Genomic DNA, 26,201 nt, shown 5'->3' on the forward strand with positions numbered 1-26,201 from the left:
CCCAGCAACCATGTGGTAGCTACTGCTGTCTAACTCCAGTCCCAGGGATCTGACACTCTTCTATGAACAGCAGGCATGCAGATGGTCCAGACATACAGACAGACATAATCCTGGGAGTGAATGGCACTTTGTGCCAGCTCTTCCATTGACCAGATCAAGGGAGGGGGAGGGATCCTCGTTCCCTACAGACTCCCTGCTGGACTAGCCCAAGCTGGTGTGGGTCTGCTCCATCTGCTGGCTAGCAGCCACTATGTGTCTTTTGGTTAATGTATCCAAGGGCTGTAGCCATGACCACTGAACCACTCACTCATGCGGCAGAATAACTGCTGGCCATCAGTAGCCGTTGGACCTGCTGCTAACAGGCAGGATATCTGTCTACAGAGCCCAAAGACTTGACTGCAGTGCCTGCTGGAGCGCAGGGGTTTCCTGCTGCTGCTCCTAGGACTGGTTTGTCTCTGCAGGAAGCAGCTGCTGCTCTCTCTCTCCTGCTTCCTTCCATTCATTCAGGCGACCCTCCCCGAGCCTACAGGAAATCACCTGGCCTCTCCCAGCGGTAGATCGCCTAGTTCCTTGGCGCATCCCAGTACTGTCACCAGCTTAGCCACTGTTCTGAAGGTCCTGTCCAGCCTCTTGCTTAAGCCTGCTTCCAGGAAACACCAGAGTATAAAATGCACTGTGAAGGAACCCTGGGCAGAGGCTATGCCCATCCAATTTTTCATAATCAGGGTTTGTTGTTTTTTTTTTCATCATTTTTTTTAAAGGCAGGGTTTCATATACCCCAAACTGGCCTTAAACTCACTGTAGAAGAGAGTAACCATGATTTTCTGAACCTCTTGCCCCCACCTGGAATTAAAGGTATGTGCCGCCATGCCTGGGGGTTAAACCCAGAGCCCTGTACCTGCTGGACAAACACTTTACCTGAACTAGATCCTCAGCCTGTACATGGTTGGCACTAAAACATAGGACTTCCAGTGGATTGATTGCGCAGCTTGCTTTCTTCTTTCTCTCCCTCTTTTGTTCTTTCTTCTCTCTTCTTCCTCTTCCTCCTTCCTTTCTCCTTTTCCTTCTTTGTCTTCCAGCACTGTCCACAGTGACCTGGGCTCTTATCAGGAGGTCGAGCAGCCTGATCTCTGAGAGTTCGAGGCCAGCCTGGTCTATAAAACAAGTTCCAGGACAGCCAGGGCTACACAGAAAAACCCTGCCTCGAAAAACAAAGATTTACTCACAGACTTGCCTATGTGCCAATCTAATAGATGTGTTTCTCAATTAAGGTTCCCTTTTCTCAGATCATCCAAGTTGATGAATCATACAAATAAATATGATTTCACTTGTGGAGCAGTGAATGGCCATTCTACATAAAGGGTACCAATCCTGGGAAGAATGATAATCTTACTTCACTATATACCCGTGGAAATTACTCTTTTGAGTTTTTTGTTTGTTTGTTTGTTGTTTTTTCCCCCGAGACAAGGTTTCTCTGTGTAGCCCTGGCTGTCTTGGAACTCACTCTGTAGACTAGTTCAGGCTGGCTTCGAACTCAGAAATCCGCCTGCCTCTGCCTCCCATGTGCTGGGATTAAAGGCGTGCACCACCACACCCAGCTGAAATTATTCTTAAGAACAAAAACTGAGTGGGGCATTGTGATGCATTCCTATAATCCTGGGATTCAAGAGGCTAAAATAGGAAAATCTTGAGTTCAAACCTGGGCTACATAAGATACCTCTAGAAAAAGGAAGGCAGGCAAACTAAGCCTTGTTGAGAGTAAAGAAAGGCATATGAAAAGATGCCCATGGTGAGGTCATATTGCCCAGGGGCTGCTCAGTACACCCATGCTCTTTCCCAGCACAAATAGGCAAACCAGTATGCTCGCTGGCTGCTGTATTTTGTTAGAGATGTCTACTCAGACTTCTGCAGCAGACCAGACAAGGGGAGCAGCTAAGGTTCAAGGCTCTGGCGCCATCCTCCTGAGTTCCAGATGCCCTCAGCAGCCCAAGCTCCAGGCTTCCAGAGCCTCGGAAGGCAGTTTCTCAGGAGGCTTCTCTGGAAATCATCACTTGAAGGTCACTAGCATGACTGTTACTACCTCCCTGCTGGGCTAGTGCCAAGGAACTTGTGCAGAAGACAAGCCTAGCCAGAGAAATACGCTTGCCCGACAGAGACCTTCCCCTTAGTTCCTTCTTACCCCAAATCCTTCCTGAAAGGTTTCTCAGAGGCTGGAGGGCAAACGCATAAACAAAGCAGGGCTGGGCTTTGGCCAAGGAGGCAGGTGCCTGTTGGGGCAAGCTGTGACCACTCCTAGTCACTGAGGCAAAGAGACACAAGGGGCAGATGGGGAGAGCCTCGGAAGGCTAAGTGCCAAGGCCTGGACAGAAACACAGGAAGCAGCCATGGTCGCACAGTAGACTGCTGGCCATGTAGGCTCTGGGGGACAGCGGCTTACCAGTTAGAAGCCAGCTCTGCTGGACTTCGTCCTGAGGGGAGGTTGGCGCTTCTGTCAAGATGAAGGCTCCAGCGTCCTTGGCAGCCCTTGGTGGGAGAAGTCTGTTTTCTGTTTATCAGGTCTCATTTGCAAGCCTCAACAGATACTTACTGCTGCTATATGCATTCCCGGTTGTTAAAACACTGTTGGCTAAACCAGTGGATTAGCAAAACAGCTCATTAATCTAGAAAAAGATCTGTGAGGTTGGTTACCACATGGCAGCCTTTAAATTTGCTGTTTATAGTATTCCAGTAATCCATAATCCTATTTTTTCAAGTGGACATGGTGGTGCATTCACAGACCAGCAGTGGAGAGGCTGAGGGAGCGGGAAAGAGGAGAAAAGGCCATTTCTTGGCAATCTGTCTGTCAGTCTGTCTGTCTCTGTGGGCGTGGGGGGGATGCTGTGAATGGCATCGTTCCTCACTTGTCCTAGGCAAGTGCTCTACCATTGAGCTACAATTCAGGCCGTGTGTGTTTGTTTGTGTGTGTGTGTGGTGTGTTTGTGTGCGCATGCATTTGAGTGCTAGGACATGTGTGGAGGTCAGAGGGCAATTTTGTGGAGTCTGTTTCCTCTTTCTGCTTTCACGCAGATGCTGGCTGAGGCCTGAACTCGGGTCTCCAGGATTAGGTGGAGTGTCTTTACCTGTGGGGCCATGTCACTGCCCCTTGAGCTCTGGTTGGTCAGCAAGCCCCTGGATCCTCCAGTCACCCTCACCATTGGGATAACAGACATATGCCACCACACCAGTCTGGGCTTTTTCAATTTTTTTATTTTTTAGTTTTTGAGACAGAGTTTTCCTGCGGAGCAGTGGCTGTCCTGGAACTCACTCTGTAGACCAGGCTGGCCTTGAACTCAGAGATCCACCTGTTTCTGCCTCCCAGGTGCTGGAATTAAAGGTGTGCACCACTGCTTCCTGGCTAAATTTAATATGTGTTTTGCTTACACATATGTATGCACACCATATGTGTGCCCAGTGATCATGGAAGTCGGAATGAGGGTGTGAAATCCCCTGGACCTAGAGACATGGATGGTTCTGAGCCACTGGGCAGATGCTGGGAATCAAACTTTGACATACTGCAAGCACAAGTTCTTTCGGTCCCACACTGAGCATTTATGTGGGTGCTGGCATCCTAATTCAGGTCCTCACACTTACACAGCAAGCACCACTGTGCCATCTCCCGGGCCCCTTCCCCCACTTTTTTGGCTTTTCAAGACAGGGTTTCTCTGTGTAGCCCTGGCTGTCCTGGAACTGGATCTGTAGACCAGGCTGGCCTTGAACTCAGAACCACTTCCTCTGCCCTCCGACTGCTGGCATTAAAGGTGCACCATCATCCCCGCCCAGCTTCCAGCCCCAAAATTTAAAGGAAAAAACCACCACTCTCAGTAGAGGAAAAGTGGACTCGGGTGTTATACACCCTGGCTGGAGTCCTGTCTTGATTGTCCTGAGTTGGTGCAGTTACCTTGTGGATGGGGATTTCCTAAGAACTTGGCTCTCTGCTGAGGCCACCTGGAAGATGAGGGAGAGATCATGGCTGCTTGCCAAGCAGACTCACCCTGTGCTCAAGCCAGTTCTCACCCTGCTCATTTTCTAGCTTCCTCGGGGTGAGGGAAGCAGGTAAGAAGTTTCATTTGGGGGGTCTTAAATGTCCAAGGTGGTGAAAAAACATATAAAGTTGTATGAATGGCATTTGCCTGTCTCCAAAAGTGACCGGCTCAGAATAGCAACAAAATGAGCGGAACCAAGGAGAGGAAGGTGTTCTTGGGAAGGGCCAAGGCCAGGCTCCTGTCTGAGGTGTTTTCTAGCTTCCTGGGTCCCTTTGCAGAACACACTTTCCCTTCCACTAGAATGGTTATGTTTGTAGCCATAAAGACCCTGAAGATACGAGTGTACTTGTCCATGAGTCTCAAGTATCAGAAAGGGCTTCTTCCTACCCCAAGCCTGCTCCAGTACCAGCCAGTTTCAATCAGAAGCCATTGTTACCTTCTATACCGGAGTATGCGAAGCTGTAACATTATTTACCAATGTGTTTCGTAAGAAAAATCCTTTAATATATCCGGGCGGTGGTAGCTCACACCTTTAATCCCAGTACTTGGGAGGCAGAGGCAATTGGTCTCTGGGAGACTGGACATCTGTGAGACCCTAACATAGTTTCTGTATCCATCTGTCCCTCTCCTGCTCTAGCCTCTGGGAGGTGCTGGAGAAGGCTACTTTACAAAGAGCACCTATGATACTGTCTTTACCTGTTTAGAATGGAATCATCGAGATTTTTATTAACTGCTTATGTTAAAGGATTTTTCTTTTTTCTCTATTGGTTTGTGGAGACAGGGTTTCTCTGTGTGGCCCTGGCAGGCCTGGAAGTCGCTCTGTAGACCAGGCTGGCCTCAAACTCAGAGATCCGCCTGCTTCAGTCTTTGGCCCCACTCACCTCTCCAAGCAACAAACACTCCGTCTCAGCAGCCAAACAGCAGGGTCATCTTCATTTTGCAGGAGGATGCTCTCAGCAAACCCACAGCCTCAAAAGGAGGTGCAGCACTAGAGTGTGTATGTCACAGTGTGCTCTGACTACTCTCAATGGTGGGATTCACTTTGCAGATAACTGTAGCGCAGCAGCTAAGCAGTTTGCCCAAGATTTCTAAGCAAACAAATGGAATAGCCAGTTCTCTACTTCTGTTCAAAATGGAAGCTGGCGCATGCTGTTTGTCTCATGACCCGACTGTGGGATGGCCTCCACGGAGGTGTTACTTTCAGTGCCAGGCATCCCCGCAAGGCTTGGATCCAAACACCTGAAGGAAACTACTTTGAATCCTAGTAGAGCCTTCTGGGTAGGACTAAGCACACAGATAGGTGCCTGCTCCAAAAAACAGAAAAAACCTGGAAGCCCAAGTAGTCAAAGGGGGATTACAGTAATTTTGTAACCAATATAAAACTTTCCAGCTCCTAGACCCACATAGAAAACAGCTTGGAACTCTTTTTAAAAGTACCCCCAATTTTTCCTTTCATTAGGAATATTACACTGTTTCAAAATACCACGATTCAATCAACTAACGGACACCAAACCTTCTCCATCTCCTGTCCAGTTGGGCTAAGTGCTGGGCTCAGTGACTGAAGTGCAAGCTGACTGGGTCATCCTTTTCTGTGGTCTGAGGGAACAGCCTGCAGAGGAGGCTGCTGGATCAATCATACCACGCCAGAGAGCGAAATGCACAGACAACATTGTGTATATCCTACATTCTGAGGAAAGCCTGGAGCAGATGCCAATTGGCCTATGGCTCCCATTCCCGGTCCACCTTATTATCCACAGAACACAGACTCAACTACCCTACACTCCTAAATCCACCTCATTACCCACAGGACATAGACCCAGCTCATTCTGCCTCCCAAAACATTTCCACAATAGATCCAGAGGGACATTTGGAATGACCTGTTCCTGAGCACCACCTCTGCCCATACCCAGCGCTGCCATCTGTGTAACCGAGCTAACTCCTAGGCCCTCTCTTGTTCCCTTTGGGTTAATGAACTCGAATAGGCTGTGTCCTTTCACTCAGTATGCTTCAAGTTAAGCAGGCACTCCTAAGTTCAGCAGATGAAAAAACAAAAAAACAAAACAACCTGAAGACTTGAGGTCAGCTGAAGTCACATGGCAGGACTGGACCAAGTCCAAAAACTGAACCAGAAAGAAAACCAGTTAAGACTTAGGATCTATGCCCCAAGTCTTCAAAATCCACCTCGAGATGACAGCTTTGCTCTCGGTTACAGATCTACTCTGCTTTAAACTTTTTAACTTTAGACGTTTTGTCACGTATGTGCATGGCGTCTGAGGAGACCAGAAGAGGATAGAAGGATGCCCTCTGGCAGTGGAGTTGTGAACCACTTTGTGGGTGGTTCTGGGAGGTCCCCGCTGCTCTCTGCTGCCTGTCTCTCCAGCTCCTGCACTCACTCACTAGCTCCGAGACTGCAGCCCCATGTATCTGGGGTCAAATCCCGTGCCTCATACATACTCGGCAAGCCCTGACCTAACATCCCCAGGCCTTAGGCTTTAGTTAAGTTCACAACTATTTAATGAAATGGTGCCTGAGCCAAACCTGCCGACTCAGGATCTGCCCTACTGTCGGCACCGCTCGGTTGCAGGCCTGCCGTTCCTACTCCGCAGACCAGGACAGCCTGGTCTCACAGAACTGTTGCTCAGGGTGATGTCTGGTACGTGTGCCAGGCTACAAATTATCCATCCTTACTTTACTTTCTCAATATGAACTGGGAAGCCGAGGCAGGATGGCTGTGGTGGCTTGAGTAATGGCCCCAGAGGCTCATATATATAAATGCTTAGTCGCCAGGGAGTGGCACTGAGAGGATCAGGTGTGGCCTTCTTAGAAGAAATTGTCACTGAGGGTGGACTTGGAGGTTTCAAAGGCCATGCCACTCCATGTTTCCTTCTGCCCGCAGATCAGGGTGTGACGTCACTGCTTCAGTGCCTGCCCGCTGCTTTCCACCAGAGCACCTCTGTAACTATAAGCAAGCTCCCAAATGAATGTTTTCTCTTGTAACAGCTGCCTTGACCATGGTGTCTCTTCCCAGCAACAGAACAGTGACTTAATCCAAGGCCATGTGAAACCACCCAGCAAAATCAAGAGACAGAAAAAGCACAAAGGAAAAGTCCAAGTCCAGGAAAGGTCACCTTTAAATTTTCAGGCATCACGGAGTTTTGTTGATGACAAAGTGGAGAATGTCCACCTCCAAAGTACAGCGGTGCCACCTGGCTGGCAAGGCCACCTAATTCCCTCAGCTTTCCCACATAGCCAACCTGAGACAGTTGGGTTCTTGCCCCACCAGGTCTGGCTTGCAGACCACTGAAAGCCTCAGAATGTGGCTCTGCACCATCCATGATAAAAAACAGCTCTTAGAAAAATGAGGATAGCCGGGCGGTGGTGGCGCACGCCTTTAATCCCAGCACTTGGGAGGCAGAGGAAGGCGGATTTCTGAGTTCAAGGCCAGCCTGGTCTACAAAGTAAGTTCCAGGACAGTGAGGGCTACACAGAGAAGAGAAACCCTGTCTCGGGGGGGGGGGGGGGGGGGGGGAATGAGGGGGCTGGAGAGATGGCTCAGTGGTTAAGAGCACTGTCTGCTCTTCCAGAGGTTCTGAGTTCAAATCCCAGCAACCACATGGTGGTTCACAACCATCTGTAATGAGATCTGATGCCCTCTTCTGGTGTGTCTGAAGACAGCTACAGTGTACTCATATACATAAGTAAACATAAAAAAAAAAGATAATAAATGAGAGATAAAACCATAAATGAGAAGCTGGAGACAGCTCAGTGGTTGAGCTCTCCATCCAAGGATGTAGGCTTAAGAGCAAGTACTTACATGACCGCTCACAACTGCCCTGAGTCACAGGGGGATTCAACACTTCTCTGGCCTCCACACTCACCGGGAGCTCAGGCAGCTCACATACATGCATGCTAACCAACCAAACCAAACCAAACCAAACCAACAAACAAAAAGCTTTCATTCAAACATACATACATACATACATACATACATACATACATACATACATACATACGTGTGAATGAAACCCATGGGTCAAATGGAGGCCCTCTCCTCAGAACAGAAAGGGCTCCAGTTACTACAGTTCCAGCAAGAATCCACCCGAGACGACAAGGACAGTCCAGGGCTCCAGTCAGGATGTGAAAGAAGACTCCATCATGTGTTCCAAGTTTTAAATCAGTTTGAAGTTTTTGTATTTCACAATTTGTTTTTATTAGGGTCCACAGTCTACTAAATAAAAGCACTTAACAAGACAGTTTGAAAAACTATACAATTTATATCTTGGGAATTTCATTCATTCAAAAAACAAAACAACAACAACAACAAAAATCGGTGCACATTCACCTAATTTAAATGCTGTTTCATCCCTGTGTCTAAGATACCCGAATGTGGAAGACTTGATTCCAACACTCAAAGTCAGCCCAATAGTATTTTTAAATATGTACTACAACAGAAAGTTTGTCCTCTCAGCAAAATCAGATATGGTCTAGTTCACCTTGTAAGAAACAGTCTGGAGCATACGGACAGGCACCACTCACACATGCGCAGAAGCAGAGTCTACTTTCAGATCCACTTTATTTTCCTTTTCCCTCCTCACATACAGAGCTTCTCAGACATTTCTTCCAGCTAAAGTCACTCGATGTTGGCAAGGTACCATTGTATCCCTAAAACTTTGTTGGCATCAAAATATGCAGTTACCAGTGTTAAATCCATAAAATATGTACACAGCCCAGCACATGAAGCTTTAGACGTTTGGCAATTACACACAAAGAAGACAGGGCCCCCACTCTGCATGTTTGGGGTCGGGAGCTCACTGGTCCCTGTCTGGCGACCGTACATGGGTTCAAGGGCAGCAGAGGCAGCAGGCAGTTACTTCAGAGGACACTGAACACTATGATCTGGAAGCATGTTATGATGTCACCCAAGTGTGTACCACACCACTTCCTCCTCCAAGGTGGCCTCATAATCCTAGAATGGCAGGTCCAGCTGATACAAAATGGCGACAACACAACATGAATTCTGTGGAGACATCCTATTCCTAGGCTCGTGCTGTGACTTTGAACGAAACACGTCCCAAGAACTTGTCACGCTCATTCTTGTTTTTTAGGTTCCTGGTTCCAGCAATATGGCACTCAACTGTTACTTCTTTCTTGTTAAGACCAGAGTCAAATTTGACCTGTACGGCAACTAGGGGCTGTCGATATCCAACCTAGCAAATGGACGAACAAACATTAGTTCCAATTCTTTGGTAACTTTGCCTGCACTCAGGAAGTCAGTTTCAACTTTCCTTTTTTTGAAGCAGTCTTAATTTGTAGCCCAGGCTGATCTCACATTTCTCAAACCTCTGGCTTTAGCTTCCTTCCAAGGTCAGGGTTAATAAACATGCCCCGAAGCACCTGATCTACTGTGTAAGATTAAGTCTTTGAACTTAGCTTATTATTTTATAGTCTTCACCTTCCTTCTTGCTATGGCTCCTCCCTTAGCACGGCTTTGAGGGGTATCTGGTTTGGTGACTCAGCCACTTGCCTCATCCTCTGGATGTACTGATTCGTGGCAATTCCCTGTTTCTTTCCCAGTTGTTTAATGTTTCCACTGCCCCTGCAGTGTAGCCCCCCCCCCCTAAAGTTACAGCACTGCTGTATTCTGATCCTAACATACTGATTAATGTATTACACTTAAGAATGTCTAACTGCTCCATATATGTTCACGATGTCCATTTGCTATGGGCTCGGTTACATATTACCACATTTGACTCTGACTATTCCACTTAACACACACCCTTTACATAGGATAATGAGGATATATGCAGTCAAGGAACAGGTCTACTGACAACTGATTCTGGCAAGAACAAATGCTGAAGCTTTGCAGAAAAGCTAAGACACAGTTTATGTCCTCCTGATGAACAACAACAAAATGTAATTTTACAGCATGGAAGCTTGGCTGACCATCCTAAAAGATAACGGTCAACAAGACAATAGAATCAGTCAGTAAAGCCCTTCCTACAGAATTCTGAGAAGAATACGCTCACTCGCCTCCAAAAATATGAATGAATTAATTATGAGAAAAATAATTCCAAGAACAAAAAACTGTGCCATATATACAAACTCCTGTTAAGTCCCCCAAAGTCCCAGACTCATTCTAAAGCGTAAAGAACACCAAAGAGAGGGGGCTGCGGTGGGGGAGTTACTCCAGACCACAGGCTGTGAGCTGCCGCAGCAAGGCCTTGCACACATGGAAGACACTTCTTATTGTGCTATGAAGGATACTGCTGGGACAACTGGATAGATTTCAAGAATGTAGACCAGGTAAGTGGACAGCGTAGTGTTACCACCCACTGATGGCACACGCACCAGGCATTAGTACCCTTGTTTCTAGGAAATGAATATTGCAAGCTTTAGAATAAAGGCATCATTAGGGGCGAGTTTACACGCACAAGTAAAAAAAAAAATACATAGATGGTAAAGATAATAGTATGTGGTAATGTGCTTTCAGAAAATACTCTACTCTTGTCATTTTGAGTTGGGAAAATTTTTTTGAAAGTTTAGTATGACAGAATTTTATAAAATATGTATATATATGTACATATATCCATATACACACATACACTTCAAAAGTTTAAAATCACAAAATACTATTGTATCTAAATAATGAGTTTTTACATCTAACAGAGTACTTACTGCTTTCCAAAAAGCAAAGCCAGTGTTCTGAAAATAAGCATCCAGTTAGCCTGCTGAGCACCTGCTCCGCTGTCCTCACGGAGTCTCCATCCCCTGCCCCACTTGGTATAAACTCAACCATGTGGGCGATGTACAAACGGCAAAAGACAGTGTGCACCTACCATACACAGGCTATCTCGATACGCAGTTTCATAAGAGACGACCCTAAATACTTACATGCCGTTTTTTCCCATAATATGGAAAATACTTTAAGTCTAAAACTCCAAATTCAGGATAAGTTGCTATAGTTGCGTTTTCTTCCTAGAGTTAAAAGCAAAAGAAATCCTTTTTAGGCCAAGGTAAAGATTTTTCAAGAATGTTACAATTACTGACAGTTATTGATTATGATGAAACTGCAGAGGCTGAGATGATTCTTCAGCCTCATGAATTACAACTGTGTTTCTGAGAAATGTTTGTCGTCACTGTTCAAACAGGTCTCACAGTGTAGTCCAGCCTTGTCTTAACTATGGTAATCTGCCCATATCAGTCTCCCAAGTGCTGGGATTTCAGCACATACCTGGCTGTTCATCTGGATTATAAATATTACATGATTAAATGTTTATATAAGCTATCCTGGTTCTTCTTCCATTTCCGGATACATCCTAGGAGTCTCTTCTCAGTCACAGCTGGTTCCACTGCCTAGGAACCACTGCCTATTTGCCCTCTATCTGTACAAAGCCAGCTGTTTGACCAATGAAAGCAAAAATACACCAGCAGTTAAGTGTGGGCTGAGGTTTTTTTCCCAAGATGAGTGAAGCAATGTGCTTCCACAGTCACCAGTCAAGAAAGCAGCAGCCACACTCAGAGGTAGGTAGAGGTTACTCTTCAGAACCATAAGAACTGTAATCAGGATAAACTGTAATGCAACAAACAGAAAAAACATTCATAGTTCCCATGAATAAACAGGAGTAAAAAAAGCACCAAAACTCTATGCCAACCACTAAATATCTGCATAGACACATTCAGTGCATAGGAACTCTGAGTGGATCCCTAGCACTGCAGCAAACACAAATCCTCAGAAGCCAACCCAAACTGATGAGCATCACTAAACATAGGGAAGAAAGGGACTGGGGGCAGGTATTCAACCTGGATGAACTAACAGACATCCGTGTGTGCTGGGGATTCCAGCCCAGCACACAGAAGACAAGGCAGAATCACACTGACTAACCAGCTTGCTCTCCTTGCTCTCTGCTTTCTTTATGTCATGGCTGGGAGACCATGTATGTGGGACGCAATCGCCACTCAGAAGAGGCAGACAGAGAAGGCATCAGGCACACCAATGAACTGTTCAGTTCTGCTGTTGTTCTGTTGGGTTCTGTCTTGGCTATGTAGTTCTGATTGGATTATAGACCTTTATCGCCATATAGCAAACCAACCAAATAATAACAGTAACAACAAAAGACAAGAAAACCCAAGCTCTAATGATCCAGATGAAATGGTATGGGAAAGCAGTAGATAATACCTCAGAATCGATGGCCACAGTTAAGAATGGCCACCCTGAAAGGGATGCTCCAGCATTGTGTGCTATGCGGCAGTGCAAACGGCTCAATCTCTAGCACAGAAAACACTTAAAATCTTACATTTAACATGAAGGAAAAAAGTCACACCGATGAATGTTTTGCTACATTAATATATTAATTGTTCACTGAACCTATTTTTACTTTAAATATGTTGCTAATGTGACTTAACAAGAAACAGTATGTTTTCATGTTAAGAGCTGAAAAGTGTATGTTAACTGGATTTTTAGAATAATTTATCAAGAAACATCCACCTACTGGGCAAATGCGATGGCCCAGTGGATAAAGCTGCTCGTTGCCTAGACTGACTAAACTAGAGTTTGACGCCTAGAACCCGTACAGTAAAGAAAATCACTCGTCCCTAACCTCACACGTGTGCTATTACACAAGTGTACACACACAAACATAAATACAAACATCAAAGCCGGGCAGTGGTGCGCACGCCTTTAATCCCAGCACTCGGGAGGCAGAGGCAGGCGGATTTCTGAGTTCAAGGCCAGTCTGGTCTACAGAGTGAGTTCCAGGACAGCCAGGGCTACACAGAAACCCTGTCTCGAAAAACCAAAATAAAGAAATAAATACAAACATCAAACAAACAACAAAATCTGCTTACATGTGACATGCATTTAGTTGTATTTTAAAATCAACCTCCTTTTTGAGACAAGATCTCACTATATAGGTCTGGCTGTCCTATGCAGACCATGCTAGCCCCAAACTGATTTGCCTGCCTTGATCACTCGAGTCCTGGGATTAAAGGCAAGAACCTCCACACCCTGCTTAAAGTAGGATCATAACTATGTAGCTCAGGTTAGCTCCAAAATCTTAATCCTCTGCCTCATCTTCCCGGGTGCAACACCATGCTCAGCTAAAATTCTGGTTTTCTATTTTTGTTGCTTGGAAAAGTGAGTGTAGCACAAGGAGGTAGTGCCTCGAACGTGCGCATGTTCACACCCACCTGGGAGAGAAGCTATAGACTGTTCCCATCACTCTAAATACTGGACAATACTCTAACAATTGAAAAGGCAGCTCCAAAGCAGCAGCTCACAGGAGCACAAATGCTGGACCTTCCCAAAGACCTATTAAGGCAGAAAGGATAGGAGCAGGGGACAAGAAACTGAAGTGATTGTAAAGAGTGACATTTGCAAAAGTTTCAGCCCAAGTAAGAAGTTACTGCCAAGTAAGAAACTTAATTATGGGCTGGGCTGGGCTGGAGAGATGGCTCAGTGGGTAAGAGCACTGACTGCTCTTCCAGAGGTCCTGAGTTCAATTCCCAGCAACCACATGGTGGCTCACAACCATTTGTAATGGGATCTGATGCCCTCTTCTGGTGTGTCTGAAGATAGTTACAGTGTACTCATTTGTATAAAATAAATATACCTTCAAAAAAAAAGAGTTCAAGGCAACATTTTAGGCAGCCCACTCTGCATCACCCTGGAAGTAAGTGCTAGTATCCAGCACAATGACACAGTTAGAGATTGTGTCTCTTTACAAGTCTTACCCATTGTTAGCACATTTCTCTTAATTCTATTTTCAGCATGCAAAGCGAACAGAAACTATAGGATGAAATGCATAGCACTCTGAGGGAGAGAGGAGAGGAAAGAGGAAGAATGCCTGTATATTAAGGAAAAACAGCATAGTTCATTAACAGTTTCTCAGGTGAAACTGATAATAAGCACAACTAATTTTACACTGGAAATAAAAAAATCCTGATATACATCAGGACGACACCTGGGGTTGTAATGCTAACTTCATTACTAAACTATGGAAAACATATATCCTAAAATTGATGAAATGCAGTGTATATGAAAAAAGTGTATACAAAACAAACAGAAAATGTCCTTTTTCAATTCTCTATTAGGAAAGACAGGATCACCCTAGAAAGCCTAGTGATATTTTAAGTATTTAAGAAACATGAAAGGTTGAGTGACTTGAATACTAACCTTTGGCAAACACGATATTTGTGGATATCCGTCTGGGATTAAATCGATTATCTAAGGTTAAGAACACGGGTAAGTCAGCACACAGAATGCAATGGAACCTTCTCCATTAACCAACCTTATGTGTTGCTGGGGATCAGGGGCACAGCAGCTGAGATCAATAACTACTCTATATATTCAACTCAGCCACACTTGCCACATTTAAAACAACACACCCTTCAGTTACATAATGTAATAAACCATTATGTGTGCTAGGGTCCTGCTCACAGCCCAGGCTAGCCTTGGGGACAGTCCAGCCTCTCAAACGCTGGGATCACAGCTGTGCATCACCACTCCCATCTATAATAAAATATTCATTATGAAAATACGTTCACAGCTATCTCTCCCCCTAGTCAAGTATTAAGAAGAATTCTAAATGATGTTCTCCCCCACACTCGTGGTCTTCTGGTGGTAACAAAGCACTAAATCTGAGCTCTAACCTCAGCCTTTCCATCTACTATCTTATTTGTGGTCACCTGTCTACTTAAAAACTATTCTCGTGTGTGCGTGCATGTGCGTGTGCGTGTGCGTGTGCGTGCGCATAGGGGGAGGTATGTGGAATATGGAAGACAAACTGCTCTTCTTCCAGCACGTGGGTCCTGGGATCAAACTCAGCTCCGGCGGTGGCCAGGTCCCTTACCACTGGCCCTGTCTTCTAAGTTTTTTTTCTTCTTGTTGTTGTTTTACATTTTGAATCCAGATGCAGTTCTGGGTCCAGGTTTCCAGGATGTACAGAGGAGAGGCCCCCAAAAGTCAGGCTGCCTAAACCTATAGATGCCTACAGGTAGAGAGCTGAAGCCCACAGAGTGGTACGTACAGCAGCCCCTAGTCTCCCACCCGTGGAAAGCTCTAGGTGCCCACAGATGAAAACCCTGCCAGTCGAATCTGTCGCTGGCCTGTCCTCATCCGGGCTTATCCCACCCCCGCCCTCCACCCCCAAAGCCTGCCTATAAAGCAAGCATAGTATCCCTGTCCCATCATGTAAAGGCCCATTTCTAATAAACCCAGAAGGTGGCCCTTTGACTAGAGTACATTTTCAGCAACTACAGCAGATACAGTGAGGACAGACCTTGCAGGCCAGTGTAACTGAAGACATCCCCCATTAAAATGAACATATGAGCTCACTTTAAAGCATAGATCAAGTTCCACATTCCTTCTGGCTTACTTTTTTGGGCTTAATTCTTAGTTATGTCTTGTTAAAACATCCCATTAGCTTTGGCTATAACTACAACACTGTACTGTGCTCATTAGTATGTAGGTTTATTTCTATTCCCAGTACTTGATTACATATCACACCATATGCGTTAGCATTATTTAGATTATATATAGTCTACCACTGAACTATGAATCTTTTTGTCATAGCATTAAGTAGCACTGCTAGTCTTTTAAGTTGCCCCAATGAGATGACACTAAGGCAGGCCTCACCACAAGCACAGCAAAGAAAAGCAGCAGCACCGCATGTACAGCCTGTCAGACACGCAGCAGCAGAGAGAAAGCAAGTACGTACTCTGTTCATTTTCACAAGGATGCAAGGCTGTCCTTTGGAATAGCCAAAATTAGCATCAGTCACACCACTACATTCTTCAAGCAAGGAGACTGGAAACTGACATGCCCTATAGTCAGGACCATGCTGAATAAAAGGCGCTCCATCAGGACAACTTGTGAGGTTCTTCTGTTCTTCCACAGAATATGCTAAAAAGGAAACAAATGTGCACCACATCAGCCAAGAAAGGATACCAAACCCAGCAAGAAACAAGTCAAAGCATTCACCAAACAAGTATTTTTCAAAGATAAAACAGCAATGAGAATAACTTGGTAGCAGAGCTTTGAGGCATCCTGCTTCCAAGAGCACCCGGCGCAAGCCACAACTACAGAACTATTTGAAAACACTTCATGTGCCCAACCTCAGAGACAACAGCAAAAGCGTGCCCTATGGCTCCTGTCCTGTGGAGCTCAGTCTAGTAGGGAAAACAGCATGGGTTGAATGCTGCAGGGTATGACAAGGGGCTCTAGTGACCTGAAAGCTGAGGGGATGTGTGAGCTACAGTGGCTGCTAGGATAAAGGGGGCAGAATCTGAACCATGTACATTTTGTAAAAACTGTGTTAGGAACTGAGGAGAAGGGTTGCCAAAACCACCATGATGATCCACTCACTAAAAGACTTTATACCAGTCAAAGTGGTCATGTGACTGCACGTATGTTAGGAGTACATTTATGCTACAGAGAGAAGAATAAAGAGATGGAGGAAGTGGCACAGACTCCTGGTGCAGCACAGAGAAGATGCCAGCTGCAAACAGTGTGTTGGCAGATGGAGACTAGAAGATACAGTTAAACAACAAAGAAATAACATGTTTAGAAACCAGAAAGGAAGAAAGGAGAGAAATGCATGTGCCAGTGCACTATGGGCATTCAGGGGCAGGAAGGAAAGGAGGTCTGATGGGTACCCCCCTCCAGGAGCCTGCTCTAGTGTATGCAGCGCCCTTCTCCCTCTCACGCACCAACTTTTAGACATTCTCAGAGCACCCTTTAAAAACCAACAGCCCAGCCAGGGCAGTGATGGTACACACCTTTAATCCCAGCACTCAGAGGCAGGGGCAGGCAGAGTTCTGAGGCTAGCCTGGTCTATAGAGTGAGTTCCAGAATAGAGAAACCTCCCCCACCCTTTCTCTACTGTGTTTCTCACCTCAGCAACTCCCTCCTAACGTATTACTAGACTAAAAGTTCTGTAAGACAGATTTGTTTATTGCTAGATGGCAAGTGCCTGGCCCAACTACACTCCTATAACCCTGACAAACAACAGCTCAGCTAAAAGGAATACAGCGAAAAATTACTACTGCCTTCACTGCAGGCTCTTACCATTATATTTTTTAAAACACAGAAAATATGTTCATAAAATGTTTGAAATTATTTAATTAATAAACACATTAACTAGTAAGGCAAAGCGATTTAAGAAGATAGATATAGACAGTGTGGGAGAGATCAGGAGGATTTTTCTCAAGACAGAGAGAAATTAGAGTGTCTAAGTTGACAAGAATTCAATAAAGGGAGTAGACCAAGGATGATGTTTCTGAGACAGAGAAGGATCAGAGCCAAAGAGCAGACGTGCAAGTGGCCTCACATGAAGAAACAAGACCAGCAACATGGTGGCTAGTGTGGGTGTTTACTAGCAATGAATGAACTAAGGACTTCTATTATCTCTTCTCTCTCTCTCTCTCTCTCTCTCTCTCTCTCTCTCTCTCTCTCTCTCTCTTCCTTTCTTCATTCATTCATTCTTGAAGACTGGGTCTCATGTTGCCCAAGGCGGCCTTGAATTCATTGTTTAACTAAGATGATCTTGAATAATTTGGACTTTTGATCCTCCTGCCTCCACTTCCCAAGTGCTGAGGTTTTAAGGAGGCATCAGGCCAGATTTAGCAGAGAAGGAGGTGGAACCCCCAGTGCCCTCATGCTAGGCAAGCACTCTACTGACTCAGCTACAGCCCAGTTTCCTTTTAGTGTTTGAAGGAAGATACTGTGCTATATGAAGGTGAATTATAGGGGAAGGAGAAAGGTCAGAGGCTTGAGCAAAGGCCAGCAACCATACCATCAGAGTCACCAGAGGAAGGCAATGGCTCGTGCCCACTGAGCGAGGTGGGGTCTACTACCACCTAGTTCTGTCTTCACCCTGTGGCTGCTCTAAGCAGGGAGAGAAGAAGGAGCCTAATCCAGGAACTATGTGCTTTTATCCAGAGCAGGGTTCTGCACAAGTATTTGGCACACTTAAAGACAAGGAATTTTAGAGTCCTGTAAAAGTAAAAAAATCATGTTAATAAACTAGATGAGGAAGAATACTGAGGAACGAGGCTGAGGTGGTTAGGAAACCATCAGCAAACAGCAAGAGCCACTAGCACAGAATATTCGAAGAAAGCTGAATAAGCAAGATAGACAGACAGACAGACAGACAGACAGACAGACCGTGGTGCTGGGAAAGTTTATTTGGTGGCTTTGGCATCTTTAGAGAACAATCGTGGTATAATACGATTGAGAAGGGGACAAGGTGATCACAGTAAACCGAAGCTTTTAGCACTCATTTGACTGGTAGCATCATTTCTATGAATGGTTATGCCAGCCACAACAAGGAGGACGTGGCTACAATGCTTATTAAAAGCACTACATACTGGTCACTCTTAAAAAAGACGAATACATTTAAAAAATGACATAGGCCAACTTTCAGAAATGGCAACTATGCCATCCCCACTTAGGTACTATCCTGGATATAAAAAAAATCCCAAATGAGCTGTGGCACAGGCGTGGCAGAGTACCTTCGAGCACTGGACATCCTGCCCCATCCCCAGCACCCAGCAAAGTGCTGATACTCAGAGGCACTGTTTTATACGACACAGATTTGGCTTCATTCTTACATCTAACTGAGTTTACTTGCAGATCTTCCCAGCTGTCTGTGCTTGAAAGGGGAAAAACAAAAAGGTAAAACAGACTCTAAAAATGCTACTTCTAAAGGCAGTCATGGCATGGCATGGCACTGGGCTCTGTGTAAGCACAAGCTCTCCTCCACCTTCTAGGCCTGCACACTTACGCTTTAGGAAACTCTCCAGGTCTTCAACCAACTTTTTGTAAGTCTGTGGCTCAGACATGCTGAATGTATATTCCAAGGCAGTCTGCGGTTTGGGAAAAACCATAAGTCCTAAAAGCAGACAGGGAGTGTTAGTGACAGTAAGAAGTCCTCCTCGCCCCTTACTTTTATTCCTTAAGGGCCGTGTGTTCACAGATGTTGCAGTTATCAACAACTCTCTATTTGGATCCAATTTGGAAAGACACCTAAAAGAACTCAAATCTTTAAGACCTTTTAGACAGTATCAAGTTAGAAACAGTCTCCAAACTTGATGATTATCAGTTAATTATAACCATCACTCCTTACTCTGAATTCTGTGTGTGCCACACAGTGAATTTGGAACTGGTGGCTTTTCTGCTAAGGAGGCTGCTCAGCGAGCCTCGCCCTCCTCACTGGACTTACAGGCCCAAGTGGCACTGCTTGGCTTATTTTACGTGGATACTAGGAATCTAAACTCAAGTCCTCGTGTTTACTCAGTGAGTTCTCTTATCACTGGGCTATCTCTCTGGCTCTTACTTGGACTTTCTAAACTCAGGTTCTTATCAATAACATTTTAGAGGTTTGGGGATTTTTGTTTGTTTGGTTGGTTGGTTGGTTGTGGTTTTGTTGTTTCTGTATGCTTGCTGCTACAGATTAAGCAACAAAACAAAATCCAAAAAACTTGAGCATACCAGAATACTAAGACTGTAAGTAAAAGCCACCAGACAGGAGCCCACCTGCTCGGTCTAATCGCTTTTTCACTCAAAAATACAACTGTGTGGAAACATAGAAAAGATAGTCAACTGTGTTCAACTGAAGAGTTTCATTCCATTCCGAACCCTATGATAAACACCTTCCCTTCACTAAGCATCGCTCCACCACCCAAATATGTTTCTGATATACCAACTAAATTACAATCAGTAACAATTTCATAGCAGGAGTTGATACCCATGTAACAGAGCAAAGAAAAGGCAAATATACTTCTCTACATAGAAGAATCTGGCTCCCAACTTTAATGCAAACATTTCTCATAGCTAAAAACTTTGTAATACACATATGTATGTTTATATATTTACTTATTTATACTATAAAACTACAATTTTATATAGAACTTAGTTTTGAACACACTTTACTGTTTAGATGGCTTATACAAAACATATCTAAAACATAGATATTTTACAGACAGCTTAGCATTTCTGAAGTAGATCAGACTACGGTTGATAAAAACAAAGTCATGTATAACTTAGATGACAAGAAAATGAACTTTAAATTAGTATAGGCAGAGGGCAAAAAGGAATAATTAGGTATAAACAAAAGAAACAAGAAAAATCAAAAAAGAAATGATTAGACTGGTTCTGTGAAAAAGTGACGGGAAAGTCAGTGTGGCTCAGAAGTCTGCGCATCGAGCAGAATATAGGCTAGGGTTCCTTAGCCTCAGCATGGTGAGTTGGAACCGGTTAATTCTGTGGGAAGGAAGGCCTGTCCTGCTCAGCAGCATCGTTGGCTTACACTGGCAACAGTACCTCTCAAGTTCTAATAGCTAACAATGACTCCAGACATTTGCAGGTGGTCCCTGGAAGACACCTCAGACGTGGCTAAAGCCCAAGTGCTCTAGGGAACAGCCTCCATGTCCCCAGCTGCCGGCCGGCCTCTCATTCTCCTTGCCGCTTCCCTGCTCTCTTGCTGTCTCTACAACACTTGCTTACACTTGGGAATCCCTTGTGTTACTTTTACTCTCTAAATGCCTCCAAGACCAGGTACTCACCCCTCACAATCATTCTTACTTTTTGGAATTCTTTTTTCACTTTTCCTAATAAGTATTTAGTGTGCTGCAGAGACCAGGACCAGGCTAGGTATGGAGCTTGGTGCTAAAGCACTTGCTTATTAGCACTGCAGGGGCCCTGGGTCTGATTTCCAGTGTTACCAAATAAGCACTGCCAGTACCATGAGGCCATGACCATGTTCACCTCCTGAGGCAGAGTTGGCATTCAGATTGTTTTAAGAAAGTAAAATCACGCGTGGAAAATGTACCAACATTTCAGGTAAGAGTTTTTTTGCTAAAAGTGTATTCTCTAGTATAACAGATTTTTTTTTAAAATGACAAGAGAGAACACATTGATTTTATTCTCTAATGATGCAATATTTTTACCACTTTCATACCAACCAATTAAAACCACAGGCAATCTATTTTATAAGACTAACGGTGTAACTCAAACCAGAGCCAACGTGCTTCAGTTTCACAAAACCATTCCACCTCTTTAGAACGGTTCCAATGTTCATTTCTGCTTATTCCTGTCAAAGGACCCAAAACTTACCAGTAAATGATTTAAAGGTCTTGAATCTAAATATGAAATAAACCATTGGCATTACCCAACTCTAAAGTTTAACTTTCTTCATCTGCTGTGATATAAAACTGCTCTGTGGTAAAGACAAGCAGTAACCCAAGTTGTTTTAAAAGCTATGATAACTTCAACACAATTACCTGGACTAGGAATCTGGTCTCGATATTTCGGAACTTCATCATTCAGAGTCTGGAGCATGGCCCACATTGTGAATGTGAAGAGTGCAGCCAAGAACCCATAAAAAACTAGGTAGAAGAGCAAGATCAGACCTGCAGAAGAGATGAACAGAGTGAGATGTAGACATACACACAGACTCACTGTTGGTAAAGAGCAAACCAACTATTCACTGCAAGGCTAGGAGCCCACGCTTTGCCATGCACAGCCAAGTTCCCTCACATTACCTAAGTAAGTAAGGGTTGTTCTGGCAGGCAGCTCCCACCAATCCTCCTTTCATCTTGTTCTTCCAGCAAAGTTTTCACTACTTCATACTCCCATTCAAAGTCAGAGCTTTTTAAAAACTCTTTTGTTTGTTTGTTGGTTGGTTGGTTGGTTTGGTTTTTCGAGACAGGGATTCTCTGTGCAGTTCTGGCTGTCCTGGAACTCACTTTGTAGACCAGGCTGACCTCGAACTCAGAAATCCGCCTGCCTCTGCCTCCCAAGTGCTGGGATTAAAGGCGTGCGCCACCACGCCCGGCTAAAGTCAGAGCTTTAAATATCCAGCACATGGGGAAGTATTTCATTCAAGAAGAATTTTATACCCTCAAAACTAAGATGATTTTAGGTGGGAAAGCCTCCCTGGACATACTTACATGTTTCTTTAAGTAGCAAGTTAAAAAAACATCCTCCACTATACCTGTATTTCAGACAATTTATACACATTAAAGTTGTTGTGGTTTTGTTTTTTTAGCCTTTTTGAGACTAAAGTCTTGATATGTAGATTTTAAAGGGTGAGTTGATTTAAAAATAACCAAGAAATGTGCAGAAGTAAAAAAAATCATAAAGATGATATGCAATAAAAACTTTAAAACACTGGTTAAGTAGAAGGGCTCATGCAAACATGCAAAAAGGACAAGAGAAGCAAGCATTGCGCTCCAGGGCACAGCTCTGCAGCCAGGCACAAAGCACTAGTGACAGGCAGGCTTCAACACCCAGACTTAATCCCTCCCCCATAACTGGGAAACACTTAGGTCTATCCCAAGCCAACGATTTGTTTTGGGAACACCAAAAATAATCAGTACTTTTTTCCCTCATCATCTACATTCAAACTTCTAACATCAGAAATGAATATCCTCAAAATTATACCTCAGAATATAGCTGAAGTCTTTTATTTATACTTAAATGTTTTAATAAGTGATGGGGATGCTAAGGAAATACTAAGGAATATTCAACTCCACTGAGTTAACATCTTTCCAGCTTTACTCTCATCTAAATCCCGACCTAATAGAGACAGGCCAGGACTCCTAAGAGGACTCTCACAGAAACAAATTCAAAGGAGGTATAAATTTCTGCAATAAAAAAAAATTTTGAACATATTTACCCACACCCCAAGTTGATGCATAACTTTCTTCTAATTATCAATGAACAAGATCCCAAAACAGATTATACCCAAAGCTTAGATAGATAAATTTTCAGCTGCAGGCCAGGAATCATCCAAAGGAAGATAGTCTAACCAACAATTGAAACTAGATCACACCCTTTTCCCAGTTACCAGGAGATAGAGGAAAAGAGACAGATGTCACCTCCAGGTAGCATTACTTCCCACTACCCACTTCGGTCCTGCTGCAGAAAAAGAAAAAAGAGAAGGAAAAACAAAACAAAACAAAACAAAAAACCAACAACCACCAATCTCCCAGGGTGTGCCATGTGCTGCAGTGGGAAAAGAGAACCCACGGCCTCCAGAGAGACAGCAGAGTGATGTTCAGACCCAGGTGATCGCATGAAATCCTAAAACCACCTGTAGAGTCAAACACTTAGCCTAAGGAGAGTCTGTATTCTAGTACACATACTGACAAAAGCAACAGGCTTCTGCCAGACAAGCTTGTTGGGGAGTATGTATGAAACTGAAGGCACTGCAAGAAAAGTGCTTAAAAATCATCTCAAAATGTTCTTACATTTTCAAATTTCCAGGAAAAACAGTGTACATGAAACTTACAAATATGAACAAACTATCCCAATCTACTTTCTAAAGAATCATTACACAATAAAAAGTAAGTGTTAAAACTTCACAGAGAGTTAGATTAATAAAATATATACACAGGATAAGGGTCGGGGATATAGCGCAGCAGCAGAGTGCTTGTCTAACATGCACAAATTCCTAGGGGGTTCCATCTCAGCACCACAAACACTGGGTGTGGTGGTTCATGCTTCTAACTCAAGGTAGTTAGAACCAACCCAGGATACATGAGACTCTGTCTTAAAGCATACCCCACCCCACCCTGTACTAGGAAATGAGTTATTTTTAGTGCTTATTTACCAAAACCCAAACCCAGAACTTAAAAAGTAAAGTTACCCTCTTATAAATATCATCTAAGACTACTCAGCAAGGGTCCTGACACTCTCAATGTAACCACCTTCTCTCTCTCTTTTTTAATTTTTTTATTAGATATTTTCTTCATTTGCAGTTCAAATGCTATCCCAAAAGTCCGCTACCCCTCCAACCACCCCACCCTGCTCCACAACCCACCCCACCTTCTCTCTTCTATGAAGAAGAGAACGGCAGGAGACAGAAACGTAAGTTGTAACTTACTCTTCGTGTCTTAGGACAGACGTAGTTAAACTAGTGATTGAGTTAAGTCTACAGATGGGCTAAAATTAAAAGAGGGGGCTCTACTTAGAGCATCCAAATCAGTTAATAGGCACTGTGTGGGACCTTTGCAGAGTGCTACCTGCTTGGTCATGTAACATAGCAGGGAATAATAAACTATTATATCACATTACAGATAAGCATTCACTGGTTTAAAATCCTTCAGAGATTTTTAAGTCATTATCCAATGGAAGAAACTAACACTGTTGACCATAAAGGTGCACATCTGTAACACCAGCACCTGAGACTGAGGCAGGATGACAAGTGGACACTACCCAGAACACATAGCACAACACTCCCTCAAAAGCACAAATCACCATCACCAACAAAAAACAACAACCAAAAGAAACATGGACTTAAAAATTCTGAAGAAATGGGGCTACAGATACGGCTCAGTAGTTAAAACCACTTGTTACTCTTATAAAAAGATCCAGGTTTGAGTCACAATACCTACATAGGTGGTTCACAGCCTTCCTTAGCTTCTTTTTCTAGAAACACACATGTTTTAAAACTCTGAAGAACTGTGACACCAGGCCTGGTAACTCACACCTGTGATCTCAGCACAAGGACTGCAGCAGGGAGCTAGTCACAGAACGGAGGCTAGCTGAACTCCATAGAGTTCTATCTAGGACAACCAAGGTTACAATAGCAGGACCTGCCAGAGAGAGGGGGGAGGGGTAAACCTTATTACTAAGCAGCATTCTCTGTAAAAGCCACTCTTGCTACATACAGCAGTCCCACAAATGTTCCCTTCTAATACCTGCTGATTCTATTCTGTGATCTCTGCTCGTCATCATGTATGTACAGCTAGAAACGTGCCCCTCTTCCGTAGGTACTGAGTCGCCCCTGCTTTTTCTATTTTCCTGTCACACTGGGGATTGAGCCCAGAGTGGCCTCAGAGATAACTGGCCAGTACTTCACTACCAGGCTAGATTTTTCCTTTTCTTCTGGAGAAGTCCAGTTTTCAAACTGCCCCTCCCTTCATTCTGATGAAAAGACAGAGCTAGGTCAGAGGTCAAGCAGGAGAGAACCAGCGAGCAAGGGTAGATGGCTGTAAACACAGGTCTTGCTTTGCCTACTTTTGATCTTGCACTAGTGTTCTGACCTCCACTCCCACCCCACATCCCACAAAAAGAAGTTATCAGTATTTATTTTACAGAAAAGAAAAAAAAAAATCAGAAAGCCAAGGGATTTGTTTTTACATTCTTATTTACTATTGTGTGCATGTGTCAAGTCATGTCTATGACTGGCAGAACAACTTCTAGAAGTCTGTCTCTTGTCCAGCATGTGGGTCTCAGGTTCAAACTCAGGGGATGCCTTCAGCTGCTGAATTGATAAGATTAAATACAAAACTCCTGAGGGAAGAGGGCCAACAACAAACTAGAAACATGTTTGGAATGGAACTGCAATGAGGCCTCATAGCAAACACAGTTTCAAGTTTAACTTAATCAACTACATCTACTCTTTAAAAAAAAAAAAAAGGCTCACTTGAGGTCTAGTTCATGTGTTGCCTATAACTAAGAAGCAAGATATCTCTATCTGCAAAGAAACAGAAAAGACAGACAGAGAAACCCTGTCTCAAAAGAAAAAGAAAGAAAGAAAGAAAGAAAGAAAGAAAGAAAGAAAGAAAGAAAGAAAGAAAGAAACAAACAAACAAACAAACAAACAAACAAACAAACAGAAAAGACAGTCCGGTCCTGCAACTCAGGGTCAGCTCTAACTGTAAAATTTAGTCCCGCCACTAGGTGGATACAGGCATCAGGAGCTCCATCAGAATGCATCCACAGGAGGCAGCTGGGCCTCTACTATGTGGAAGCACTTTTCTCCTCAGCCCTCAGCTTCCATCCCTCACTCGAAAGCCCCAACAGAACTAGGAGAGCTGTACTTGGGATTTTGAGTCATAAAAGAAACACAGGAAGAGATACAGTGTTTCTATCAGGCCATTCCCTGGAGACCACTAAGCCGCTTAGTTTATCCAGGGTTTCATCTTTTAGTGAGGCTTGGTTGAATCCTAGCTGCTCAATGAGGGACTCTTGTTTACACACAGTTCCTTTACTACAAGTCCCTATACACGCAGGGAACCAGCCCTCTCACTCTGAAGCCAGGAACCTAACTTAATTTCCTCATCAGCTTAACAAAGACTATCTCCCAGAAAACCCCAGAGTTTACATTTTATGTCAGAAATCAAAATACAGCTTCTTCAAACCCTGGATACACACTGCCTGTGGTGCCAGCATCT

At 44.1% G+C, this 26,201-nt stretch overlaps 1 protein-coding gene across 7 annotated transcripts in view; it reads right to left on the minus strand.

The window, feature by feature from the left end:
• Positions 1-8,189: 8,189 nt before the first annotated feature.
• Positions 8,190-26,201, minus strand: part of Atp1b3 (ATPase, Na+/K+ transporting, beta 3 polypeptide) — a 31,777-nt gene continuing 13,765 nt past the window's right edge. Inside the window, exons 2-8 of one of the 7 annotated variants that reach the window (NM_001357213.1) lie at positions 22,853-22,935; positions 21,300-21,428; positions 18,803-18,910; positions 15,737-15,921; positions 14,194-14,244; positions 10,914-10,997; positions 8,190-9,229 (exon numbers count right to left, since the gene is read on the minus strand). In NM_001357213.1, the coding sequence (NP_001344142.1) occupies positions 9,059-9,229; positions 10,914-10,997; positions 14,194-14,244; positions 15,737-15,921; positions 18,803-18,910; positions 21,300-21,366 (666 nt within the window). In that variant the 5' untranslated portion in view covers positions 21,367-21,428; positions 22,853-22,935 and the 3' untranslated portion in view covers positions 8,190-9,058. Of the gene's footprint in view, positions 9,230-10,913; positions 10,998-14,193; positions 14,245-15,736; positions 15,922-18,802; positions 18,911-21,299; positions 21,429-22,852; positions 25,604-26,201 lie in introns of those variants that run through there. The other 6 variants (XM_030244030.1, XM_011242658.3, XM_017313112.2 and 3 more) reach the window with 6 other exon arrangements.

The sequence above is a fragment of the Mus musculus genome, chromosome 9 (assembly GCF_000001635.26).
Source record: "Mus musculus strain C57BL/6J chromosome 9, GRCm38.p6 C57BL/6J".
NCBI classification, from domain to species: domain Eukaryota; kingdom Metazoa; phylum Chordata; class Mammalia; order Rodentia; family Muridae; genus Mus; species Mus musculus.